General features: G+C 32.4%; 1 protein-coding gene across 2 annotated transcripts in view; it reads right to left on the bottom strand.

Moving 5' to 3' along the window:
* Positions 1 to 12,003, bottom strand: part of ACSS3 (acyl-CoA synthetase short chain family member 3) — a 150,511-nt gene that overhangs the window by 81,912 nt on the left and 56,596 nt on the right. For both annotated transcript variants that reach the window (XM_039838932.1, XM_039838931.1), the window contains 3 exons: positions 10,399 to 10,539; positions 1,979 to 2,059; positions 1,802 to 1,897 (listed from right to left, as the gene is read on the bottom strand). In XM_039838932.1, coding sequence (XP_039694866.1) covers positions 1,802 to 1,897; positions 1,979 to 2,059; positions 10,399 to 10,539 — 318 coding nt within the window. The remainder of the gene's footprint in view (positions 1 to 1,801; positions 1,898 to 1,978; positions 2,060 to 10,398; positions 10,540 to 12,003) is intronic.

Raw genomic sequence — 12,003 nt, 5'->3', positions numbered from 1 at the left:
AAGAAATAATAATAGGTAAATGCACAAAAATTGTATGTAATTCACTTAAAGGCAGCTTAATATTTATACATATAATGACATTTGGCTCTATTACACTTATGTTAGCAATATCACAATTCATTATAAGCATTCAGTCTTGTAGTTTATTTTTTTTTTTACTTCAAGGGAAATGATTATTTTAATAAAAATATTCTAATGCAAGGATTTCAGTATGGAACATATTTGTCAATATTATTTTGTTTTAATTATTACAAACACCACAATGCATATCAAGTCTGCAAAGTACAAAAGCATAGTACAAAAGATATAGAGTAGTCTGAGATGGTTTAATGTGTCAGACTTAACATCTTAATATCTCTTAATATCTTAATATCTCTGAACATTCAGAGACAGAAAACTGGCCTGCTAAAAATGAAGGAACACTAATACCTACAAATGGTGACTGGGAGAATTCCACAAAGATAGTGAATAGTCTCTAATTTATCAAAATCATTGAGTTGCAGAATTTTAAGGTTATAACGAATCTTGACATCATCGAATACTATTATCCACACCCCACATATAAAAGTCCCTTCTTCACATTCCTTACCTCATAGTGAGAGACTTTAAGTGAAATAGAACCTTCTACGTGAGAATTTGCCTCTTCTACTACTGGACAGTTAAATTTGTCTGTGATTATTCCCAAAATACAGGTCTCTGGAGCTAGGCATTACTATACTACTTCCTTTATATGTGGCAACTCTTTAAAAATCAAAAGATACTGAACATATATGCACACTAAATATATTATCTTTCAGACTAACCATTCACAATTCCTTCATGACATTTTCTTCTATGACATTATTTTCATCCCAGTCTCCTTCTTCCAGATACTTTCTAATAAGTTAATTATTTTTTTCCTTCTCCCCATTAAACTGAACACAAATTTCCAAATGTGAAAAAATAAAGTAAGATTATAACATTGCATACAGTGAGTATGTTTTTAAAGCAATCCTACCAAATGCTATGTTTGAACTGTGGACTATTATAATATACAGGGACTTAACCACATAAACTGTAACCAACTCAAATTTCTCTGACTTTGTTTCTGCACTTATTTTTAATATAAATATAAACGTAAAGATTTTTGTATTTTCCCATCTTGTGCTTTTTATACCAAAAGTTGAATATCATTTTTAATACCGATTCAGTAAACTTTTTGCTGTCCCTCTAAAGATTTTGCCTCCTACAAATCTGATAGGTATGTGTTCTAAGTATTCATGCAAGGCCTTGATAAAATTAAATAGAATAGGCATACTAGAATTTTCTAGTATACACACAAAAATCTTATTCCTGTTGCATTAATCCATGCACCGGACTCTTAAAGCAGTTATTTATTTAGCTATAAATATGGTTAGTCTGTGATTCTCTCCCTTATACATATAGCTATCATTAGAAATCACCGAAAATATTTAGCTAAGATCAAGACATCATACATTTCGAAACCATTAATCCTATAAGAATGCAAAAAGATGAATCTATGTTGTTTATTTTATGATAGCTATTTTCTTTACTGAGATTCTAAAATCGGTATCGACATGATAATATATTTCTAGAAATGTTAGAAATAGACATCAAGCTTTTAGTGTACATTTTTCAGAATGTTATTTTTTTGACGTTGTTTAACAAATTTAATTCATTGACTATTATTTTCTATACATTCCTTCTCATTTGAAATCACATTTTTAATTGGCAGAAATAATTTTTATCAAAAAGTTTCAGTAAAAGAAATATTATTTATATGTGGTACTAATTTCATTACCTCGTATAAAACTGTTGTGTTCCCATGAAGAAGAGGTCCATAACAGATATAGGAATGCCCAACAACCCAGCCTAAGTCAGAAGCTGCCCACCACACCTAAAAAAAATAAGAAGATAATAAAATGCATATGTCTTAATCAAAGAAATGCCATGTAAAGTGAATTTAAAACATGATTACCTCTCCAGGTTTAAGTCCATATACAGAAGACATTGTCCAGTTTAGCATTACAGCATATCCCCCAGTGGGCCTAACCACACCCTAAAAGAGAGAAAAAGTAAAGCTAAAAATCAATAAACACTGTGTTAAAAGAGTTTCTGTCCTAAAAAAAGTTTCTGTGTAAAGTATTTTTCATTATTCAAGTTATAAATTACTTCAGCTTTTATATAATTGTGTCCAAATCATTATTTCTTTGGCTCCTCTGATAATAAACACAGAATAAGTTGTCCACTTTGGTCCATTTGTAGAATCCATTCTCACAGACCATTTTTGACCTTCTAAAGGAAACGTGATTTCACAGAATCACAGGCGATAAAAATTTGTTCCAGTGGTAACATAGATTAACAACATTACATTTTCAGACATATTTCCAGAACAAAATGAAAACTCTCAAAATTAAGTGCACAGAAAGGTCAAAAGTAGCTGTGTGTCTAAAATACAGATGAACATAAGGCTGTCTTTACCTTAATGTTATTAAATAATAATAGTATGCTTAGAGGAAACAAAGTCATATTCTGGAGCCTCATTACAATGCTACATTGAGAGTGATGCTAGCACGGTATTTGAGCTGAGCAATTCTTTAATGATGACATTTAGAACTCTGAGGAATCAATCCTGATGAGTTGGATCTAAGGCTGGCAGATATGATTTATAGTACATTTTGTACAAAAGTAGAGATTGTTACATCACAATACTACAGCTTTCACAAATCAGTTGCTAGCAGCTACCCATGACACTGAACAAATTCAACTTTCAAAGAAGAAACTGGGCAATATTTGAAAACTGGGCAAAAACGTCATGATAAATAAGAATTATTAAATTTAATAATTAATTTCATTTATTGCTTCCCTATTAATATTAACCATTACTGGTTCAAAAAGACTTAATGATGTGAATATTTAGAGCGAGAAGGTGAATGCTTGCTATGAAATATTTAACATCTGACTCAAATGATTCTGAAGCATTTTTTTAGAAGAGCAGTTATACTTTGCGCAGAAAATAATTTTACCAAAAGGTCCCAGTGAATAAATGTGCTACTGGTGGTACCTTTTTGGCATAGCTCTGCAACTGTAACACGCATACATGAATCAGAGGAATGAAAAAGAAACTGACTTTCTGTTAGTTACTAAAATTGTTGCTCTCCTCAGGTACCACTAATAAAACATTGGTATCAAGCTGTGGAATACATTTTATCTACCAGCAGCAACACCTGGTCTCTTGGCAAATATCACATGTAGCCTCTTGGCATTTGACAGCTACTTTCTAGGTTGTATGACATGGTTAGCATGCAGTTGGCTCTCTTGATCACCTTGGGAGTAGTAGAAATCTTAAGCTCCCTGCCAGGAAGTCTCACAAATGCTTCCTGAGTAGCTCTTTCCACAGTACATTCTGTATTATCTTTCATGTACTTTCTTAATTTATTTGTTCATTGAGAAAGTCTTTTCCTGTAGTTTGATATCTTGATAAATTTGATATTAATCAACCTGCAAACACTCTTTTCTAAAACTTATTATTCATTTGTAGAGGAAAAGAGCAAAGTTTTTTTTTTCATACATAACATGCTATCCATATATTATGATAAACAGTGATAATGTCGGTAATGATTTTATTTAAGATGTTTTAAAAATTTCTCTCTACCTGCCTTCTCTGAATTGAGATCTCATTTTTATCAGTAATTCTAAATATTATTATAACTAAACAAATTTTTAGATCATATGGTACCAAAGGTAAAGTAAATCAACTGGGAATGATAAAAAGGAATAAAAGACTTGGAGAATATAAATGAGTAGTAATTCATTTGTAAAACTTAGCAGATAACTTAAAAGACAGGTTACCACATTTCTGTTTACCTTTCAAGTCAATACTTCTTTAAAGTATATTTACCCAATGCTGCTGTCTATAAAATAGTAGATACTTAAATCCACTTGGTCCAAAAAAAGTGGGACTTAGAATGAGACCGTGTATGAAAACCATTTAAAATTGTAAAGGCTAAAATTTAATAATCCATTAAAAAAATTATTCCCTTAGTCCTAGCAAATGTTTTTCTTTTATTTTCCCTGTGCTAATACCACCCAAACGGCATAAATGTCAAAAAAAGGTTACCATAAAAGATTCTCATTAAAAACAATTAAAATGAAGCTAAAACAGAGAGAAAATCCATGATGTCTTTTTCCATTGGTTTCTGATATCCACTTTTATTTTTTTAAAGGATAAATATAAAAATTTTCATCAAGCATCATTTCACAATTCATTAACCTAGAATCTAGATCTGAAATTTGGTTTTGCCTCCAAAATATTCACATAACAGTTTTCAATTTTCAGAGTATTTGATATGGTACAGAAAAAAAATGCATCATTTCATATTTTCCAACTAAATCTTGTACAAGAAGTTTGAAAGTCAAAAATTAAAAGATTCCATTAAAGAGTTTATTATAATAATAATATGTGACTAAAAATAGGTGATAAAGCATTTCTTGATTCTTGTTTGTTATCATATTTTCCAAGTAATGATAATTAAAGTACAAAACAGAAACCCTTTTCAGCCTCTAAAAACACATATATTATACAAAAAAATCATTATATTCTAAGTATACAAAATTAATCAGCAACTAAAAATCGCATTTTAAAATATATTTGAAATCTTGAGTTTGAAGTAAAAATACTTATTCAATACTAATGTTTAACCGTAAAACACGAGCATACTACATTTTTCTCTTTTGAATCTGTTACTACTTTCTTTATGTACGTATATGCTCTACCTTAAAAGTAAATACATTAGATGACCTAACATACTCCCAGAAAAGGCTTATAATCTGACAAAATACTGTTCTAGTTTTTGTGTGATCAGCATAATACTTAAAAGACATCCAGGAGGGAATAACACTCCATGCCCCTGAATAAAGACATAAAAGTGAATTCTATCTCAGAAATGGGAAAGGAGACGACGTGAAGGTGCTCTTTAAAAACAAAAACCACTTTTAATGTATGATGGTATTTTCAATCTTTACAAATAAATTTAAAGGCTGATTATTAATCACCCAGAAATGGGACCACAGAGTCATCATAGATGGCTCTTTATGACTTCCAGCTTAATGAGCTGTTTTTTAAGACAAGGAAAGGCACAAAATATCATAAATGGGGCCATTAAAGTGAAAAAGGAAACATGTCAGTATCAAGTGTTCTGTAGTTTTGGTTGCCGCAACTTAAGAAAAATACAGTGGGAACAATATGAACGATATGGGTTATAGCAAAAGAGGATGGAAGACAGAGGTGACTGGTAAGAGTAAGAGCTTGAAATTCTTCATCCTAATAATTTTTTTAACTAATCTTTAAATATGAAAGGCAAATCTAAGGGTAGAAGTTTGCAGTATATGACAAAACTTCATAATTGAGCCCCTTTGTCATTCAACTCTGTAATCAAGGCTTATAAGAAACAAATATATACTTACATATGATATATATATGTATCTACACACATATATAAATATGTTTATGTGTGCATATATGTATATGTTTATGTATGTTTATACATATTTGGATATATATTTTACATATATAAAATTCAGCCTGACTGATTAAAAAAATAAAGAAAGAAGAAATAAATATTTTACCTAAAGCAAAGAAATCCAAAACAATGGTTGGAGTCAGTAAGATGAGAAATAAAAGATATGGTTCTGATAACCTAAAAAATCCAACACATCAAGAATATTTTTGTTCTTATGGTGGCTTTACAGATGATATTCCCTCTTTCTAGAATGAGGCCCCATTCCCAGCCCTTCTCTGAACCTGGTTAGCTCCTACATCATCACACAAGCACTTTAAAAGACATTATGAAAGTGTCTCATATTCTGGAAGCTGTTCAGGATCCCACAGTAAACACCAGCCTCACCCTCTTCTATGGCCCCAGGGCATGCACATCTCCTCCAGGCACTGACTGACCACCTGGCCTTGCACTGTGTCTCCTCCACCACTTTGGTGTTGTCAAGACAATGCCTTTGTGTCTTCAGCACATTGTCTGGCGCAAAAATAGGCATTTAATACATTTGTTGACATAAGAGAACCTTTAAGTGAATAAGCACATGTATGAAAAATATTCTTTTTACAAATACTCTTCTCTGTTCAGGAGAAATCTTTGAAACTCATAGAACTCAGTGAATCATATTTGTAGAAATGGAATGGTCCATTTAAGATATTTCATCAAACATAAAATCTCTTGCTATAAGCTTTCAGACGACTCTGATGCTGCAGTATAATTTTTTACTGATCTAAGCAACTGTGAGATAAGGGGCAAAGGTGTAGCATGTCCAGCATTTTAACTGAAAGAATTTTAACACTGATAAAAAAAAAAAGTTCAGTGCTTTTATATTTGACTTTTTTATTTTCTTTTTCCTAGGGTACTGGATGTGAGTAAATCACCTAACATGCAGGAATAAAAGTGACATAAGTTGTATAAATGCACATCAGGACAAAAGATGTTATCTACACCTTCCTTTCAATCTTTTCCTCTTAGTTTCTTTTTTCCTGTTCTCCTCTGGCACTGAACTTTTTGTTGTTTTTGTTATCACTGTCCCTCCATGATACTAAGCAGAAAGAAGATAAATATGACCATCACTAAATCTCCCACTCGCAAAAGGACAATCCATTCAGATGAGTGATTCTTCTATTGTGAAAGTGCTTTGAAGTATCTTGAATAAGGCACCAAACCAAACAGGACAGAAGCCCACAACAAGACAGAAATGAATGCAAACCAGCTCAGCTACAGTTGCTGGAATATTTGCAGTAGCTACCAGATTAACCTGTCATACAGCAACCTGACAAATCCAGGATTGGCAGATGCAGAGATGCAAATATGCTCTAATTATATCTACAAATTTTAACCAAAGAACAGATTGTTTTATGTGTGTTGTATATGTTCCTATGAGAAATGAGCAATTTTAAGCAGCATATTTTTATGGGCTCACAGTATTATTTTTCCTCATGAAGGTTAAAAATTGAGAAAACAAACTAGATGACGACAAGAAGTTTATATTTAAATGCTTAGTAAATGCATGAGGGCTCATCTTTCCTGTTCTATTCTGAGAATCCCAATATTAAAATTTCAGATCCCATTGATCCTGATTTTAACTACCAAAAATAAAGTGGGAATCTAACAAATAAAGAGGATGCTTGGATCTAACTGGAGAAGTAAGAGATCATTTACAAATATTTGGAGGATTTATCATGGCCCAATTTTAAAGTTAATGACATAGTGGATTCAAAGATGTATGAAATATATTCTAAGACCTCATAGAACATGCAGTGTATAAAGTAGAACAAAATAAGTGGCATAGAGGTTTGTCAGCAATGTATAACATCAATGCAATTAAAATCCACTAGAGCAGTGAGAGAAGTATTTCTGAGGGATCTTGAGAGACTATTACTTTCTCTTGCCATTCTGATGTCCTATTTTGCAAAAATCATTTTGTACTCACTCCAATGATTCAAACACCAGACCTCTACACTGATGACCCACAATGGTCTACCTACAAACCCATATGTATTTCTTGGACTCAGAGTTTCACCTCCAGCTATTGCCTAGGCATATCCCAAAGACACATCATACCCAATCTATTAAAAATGCTCAGTTTCTCCAGCCCTAAACCATCCTCCTGTGTTTCTATTTCAGTAAATATTCAAAACCATCTTTCCATGTTCTCAGGTTCAAAGTCTTGGACTCCTCCTTTGCCTCACTCCTAAACTTGAACCAAACCTGATTCCTCCTACTCAGTGTGCTGTCCTAAGTAAAGTTCTAAACTAATTAAACAGCCTGAAAACTAATATTCTTTCCTCCATTGTATATACTTGCCTATCTTTCCAATAAAATGTTGCATGGTTATCTTCCTTTATATTTTTCTCTCCTTAAGAAGCATTAGTGCCTTCCACCCATTATATACAGAATATAACATAAACTTTTTGGTGAAATTTTAAGCGTTTGGCTCCTGCCTACATATCTAGCCATTTCTTCTTCCCTTGCACCATGTGCACTAGCCATTTTAGAACCTTCCTTACACACTCCTTTGTTCGCTTATGCTGACCCACTCTACCTGGAATGCCCTCCCCGCTGTGATGTCACTCTATGAAGAAGTTCTATTCATCCTTCAAGTGTCATCTGATCAAGAGTTTTTCCTGAGTGAACAGCACTCCCACTCTTCCCATCACTCTTTACTTTTTTTTCCCCATCTGCTTTACTTTTCCTCATAACACTTATCATATATTACATAGCTCTTATTTATTTAGTGCCTGTGTCCCAGCTATTGAATATAAACTTCTAAAATAAGAGCCAGACACATATTTGTATGCTCAGTAATATTTGTTAAATTAATTGAATTTAATCCTTCAGATACCATTGAATCTCCTCTTTTGAGAGAGAGAGAGAAAGAGAGAGAGAGAGAGAGAGAGAGAGACAGCGAGCTTTGTTCTCTTAGAATAAGCACCAGTCTACCTTGCATTATCTGTGTTTATACATATATTTCAACCCCATTAGATTGAGAGACAGTGGTTTAGTCATATTTTTATCTCTTTCAGAATGAACACTCGATGCATGTATACTGAATTGAGCTGAATTCAACGTGACGAGATCACCAAAGCATTAAAGCCCTCTCCAATCTATTGAAATAGATCATCTTCAGTATGGTACATTAGGACAAAGATGAGAATGATTAAATCTTCAAACAATCTTCAATTTGAGTACTTAAGAATCCAGAAGATAACTTCTAGACTCAGAGAAAACCTGGAATAGCTAGGATATTTATTTGGAACCACCACTGTTTAGATTCAGTGCTCTCCGTACTATTTCATTTTCTTTCTACCACACTGGCTGAGTAAGTTTTGAGTTTCTGACAAATGTCTGATTCTCCCTCACAGATCCCCATACAGGCCAGAGTGAATTTCAGAGTGATTAAAATCTTGAGTTGGTGCAAATGTTTTCATAAGATTCCTTTAGGCTTTTAAGGAGATAAAATAACTTTCTTTGCTTGGGGGTAGTTTTTTGTTGTTGTTTTTTGTTGTTGTTGTTGTTTGTCTTTTTTCTTTTGTTGTTTTTTTAGATTATACTATGTTTTCAGGGTCAAGGGTTTCCTCTCATGTTGATACTTTCATATTAAATTCCCACACACTGAGTCCTCTCTTATTTTACAACCAAGCATTTATTTGGACTCTATGTGGCTAGTGCGTAATGCGAATTACAAAAAGTGGAGGATAAGGATTGTGTCCAGCAGATCATTTGGACTAGTTAAACAAATCTTAGAGTTTTCAATATAACAAATACTTATTTTTTAGATAACCAGAGTTGTTTTGGGGGGAAAAAATCATAAGGCTTTAATTCTACAATGCCACAAATATCTTTACGTATATGCATTTATTTATTTACTTACACGCTCAACAAAAATTTGAGCACCAACTACATACAAAGCATGATGGTGCACTAAAATGTGATAAAACATCGTCTCTCTTGAGCTACATTATATTCTACTACCAAATGTTTTCTTTTTCACAACCAAGTGAATTTTATATGGAACATCTTAATTTTCTTTTTTTAAAATTATGAACCAATAATGTTTTTGGTACTGTGATGATGCAGAGATCTAATATTAATAAAGAGGACACTGCTCTCCAGGACGTGATTGTGAAAGTGCCTTCCCTTACTAAAATTCTGTGATTCACTGAATATCGAAGCCCCAAAGATGAACAGGAATATAATATTGCAAGCCTTTTTGAAATCGTATGAAGAAACAGTTTTATTTGAAGATAGCAGGCAAAAGTGGAATTTGTTTGTTATCTGACACCTTCATAAATATTGATGCTTTTAACTTTGTTCTGTGAAAATACCTTTCATGGTAAGCAGATTCTAAAATCCTTGAGTGTTTTCAGTGCTGCAAATCAAAGAGTTCAATACTCTGGATAAATTGCCTGTTGTTCAAACTGTCTAGACCAATTCTCAAACTTGCATTTATAACAAAGAATTGAATTCCCTTAGATCAAAAATCAATTCCGTAGTGTATGAAAGTTATACCTCAATTTAAAAAATATTTCATTTATAATGTTTTCATAAAATTTTATTAAGCCAGCTGATATTCAGTGAAATATCTATTAATTTTAGTAACTTATCAAACAATTGTATAGTGCTGATATAAGTGAAGATTTTAGAAGACATGGATGCAAAGCACTTGACCTTAAATATAATTAATACTTTTCAATATTTAAACACAACATTTCTTTAAGATATAAAGTACCTAAGTCTAAACATCAAGGTATATTCTGCAACATTTTCAATCAGTAATCAAATATTCTCAGTGCAAAAGAAATCTGCCGATAGACATAGCTATCCCTCAGGGAGTGAATACCTTTGGCAACCCTGTTGTTCCAGATGTGTAAAGAATATACAGCGGATGTTCCGAAAGAACAGGAACACAATCATGTGACTGTGCTTTTGCCATCTCTTCATCCCAATCAAGGTCACGACCTGGAGCCAAAGGAACTGTCTCCTGCAGAACAAAAAAGTAGGAATATGAACTGAACAAAGGAGATCAAACCCAGAGAACAATGGAGAATAGCTAAATTTGTATTAGTCTGAACATCTGACAGAAAATCCAAGCTTTCTATATGCCGCTAAACATCAGATTTATGACTAAATATTTCAGGGTCATGAGTTAAGGCAAACGTTCAAAGAAAGTCCAACAATTTAATGATTAACTGAGGTACATGTCTCCATAAATATATGTATACTATTAACTTTATAAACTAATTTCTATTTTTCATAACCTATTTCTTTCACTTTAGAACAACTGTCTTCACAATGAAATGTCAACTACCCATTAAAATTTATCTTCATACAAAGGCCATTTAGGAGTAATACTGTAGCCACCTTTGGAAATGAGATGATGTTAAATTATTTTCAGGAGTGGAGGAGAAATCTGCTTTTTCAAGAAGAAAAATAAGTTTCAAAAAATAATGAGAGCATGTAACATATTTAAAATGCTATCCAAGTTTTCCTCCATCTAGGTCACTGATTAGTATCATAAAAATGTTTTTTTTTTATTCCTAGAACCAAGTTGTGTGTTGTAAAATTTATAACAGAGTCATGAGTTAGACAGATACACCTTAAAAGAAGGTAGACAGACCTCTTTAAAAATGGTGCTAGTGAAATAAGCCAGATAGGTGAAGAATAAGGAAGTGGCTTATGGAAAAATTATTCTAATGAGGAGTTACATCCATTTAAGTAGAGGTAAGACATAGTACATGTCTAGTTATTTTCTGAAATGCTAACTAAGCTAAAGATGACACATCAGAAAGTTTATAGTTGGTGAACTTGTTAGTATAGGCACCAGGCAAAACTACACATGAAAGTAATATCCATATGAAGAGTATATGTAACCATTCATTTCATCAAGGTAATGCTAAGCCCAGAGACTCTGAGAGATTTAGAAAACCCAGGCCATTTCCATTTTTCGGGCTCCTTGACGTATTAATCAGGGTTGTAAAAAATGGTCATATATTTAAATGTTACATTAACAAATTAATACTTCAGTATAATATCACAAATACAATGCCTACATGAATAAACACATCGATAGATAACAATCTGAGTTGACTTTCAGGAAGGTGAAGTTTTAGACTTCTCCAGACTCACTCTGATAAGCCCTAGATATGCCGCTTAGATAAATAAAAATGATTAACTGTGACCAAATTGTATATTTTCATTTGTTTTTAATGTATCAGATAAACATAACTAACTTCAAATTATTAAGCCTTTATCATCAAAATTACAAACCTATAAAAAAGTCATCACACTGAACAATTAAAAATGTCAACTGAATCATCACAAAAATAATTATAGATAAATGAAATGAGGACATGAATGAATGGTTATTTTTCAGGGTAAGACATGTGTATAAAAGATTTGGTGAAAGGAAGAGAGGAAAAAATTCAACATTAGCTTTTACATAAAA

Source organism: Pteropus medius, unplaced genomic scaffold (genome assembly GCF_902729225.1).
Source record: "Pteropus medius unplaced genomic scaffold, Ma_sr-lr_union100, whole genome shotgun sequence".
Taxonomy (NCBI): Eukaryota; Metazoa; Chordata; class Mammalia; order Chiroptera; family Pteropodidae; genus Pteropus; species Pteropus medius.
This window is presented reverse-complemented; position numbering and strand designations above follow the sequence as displayed.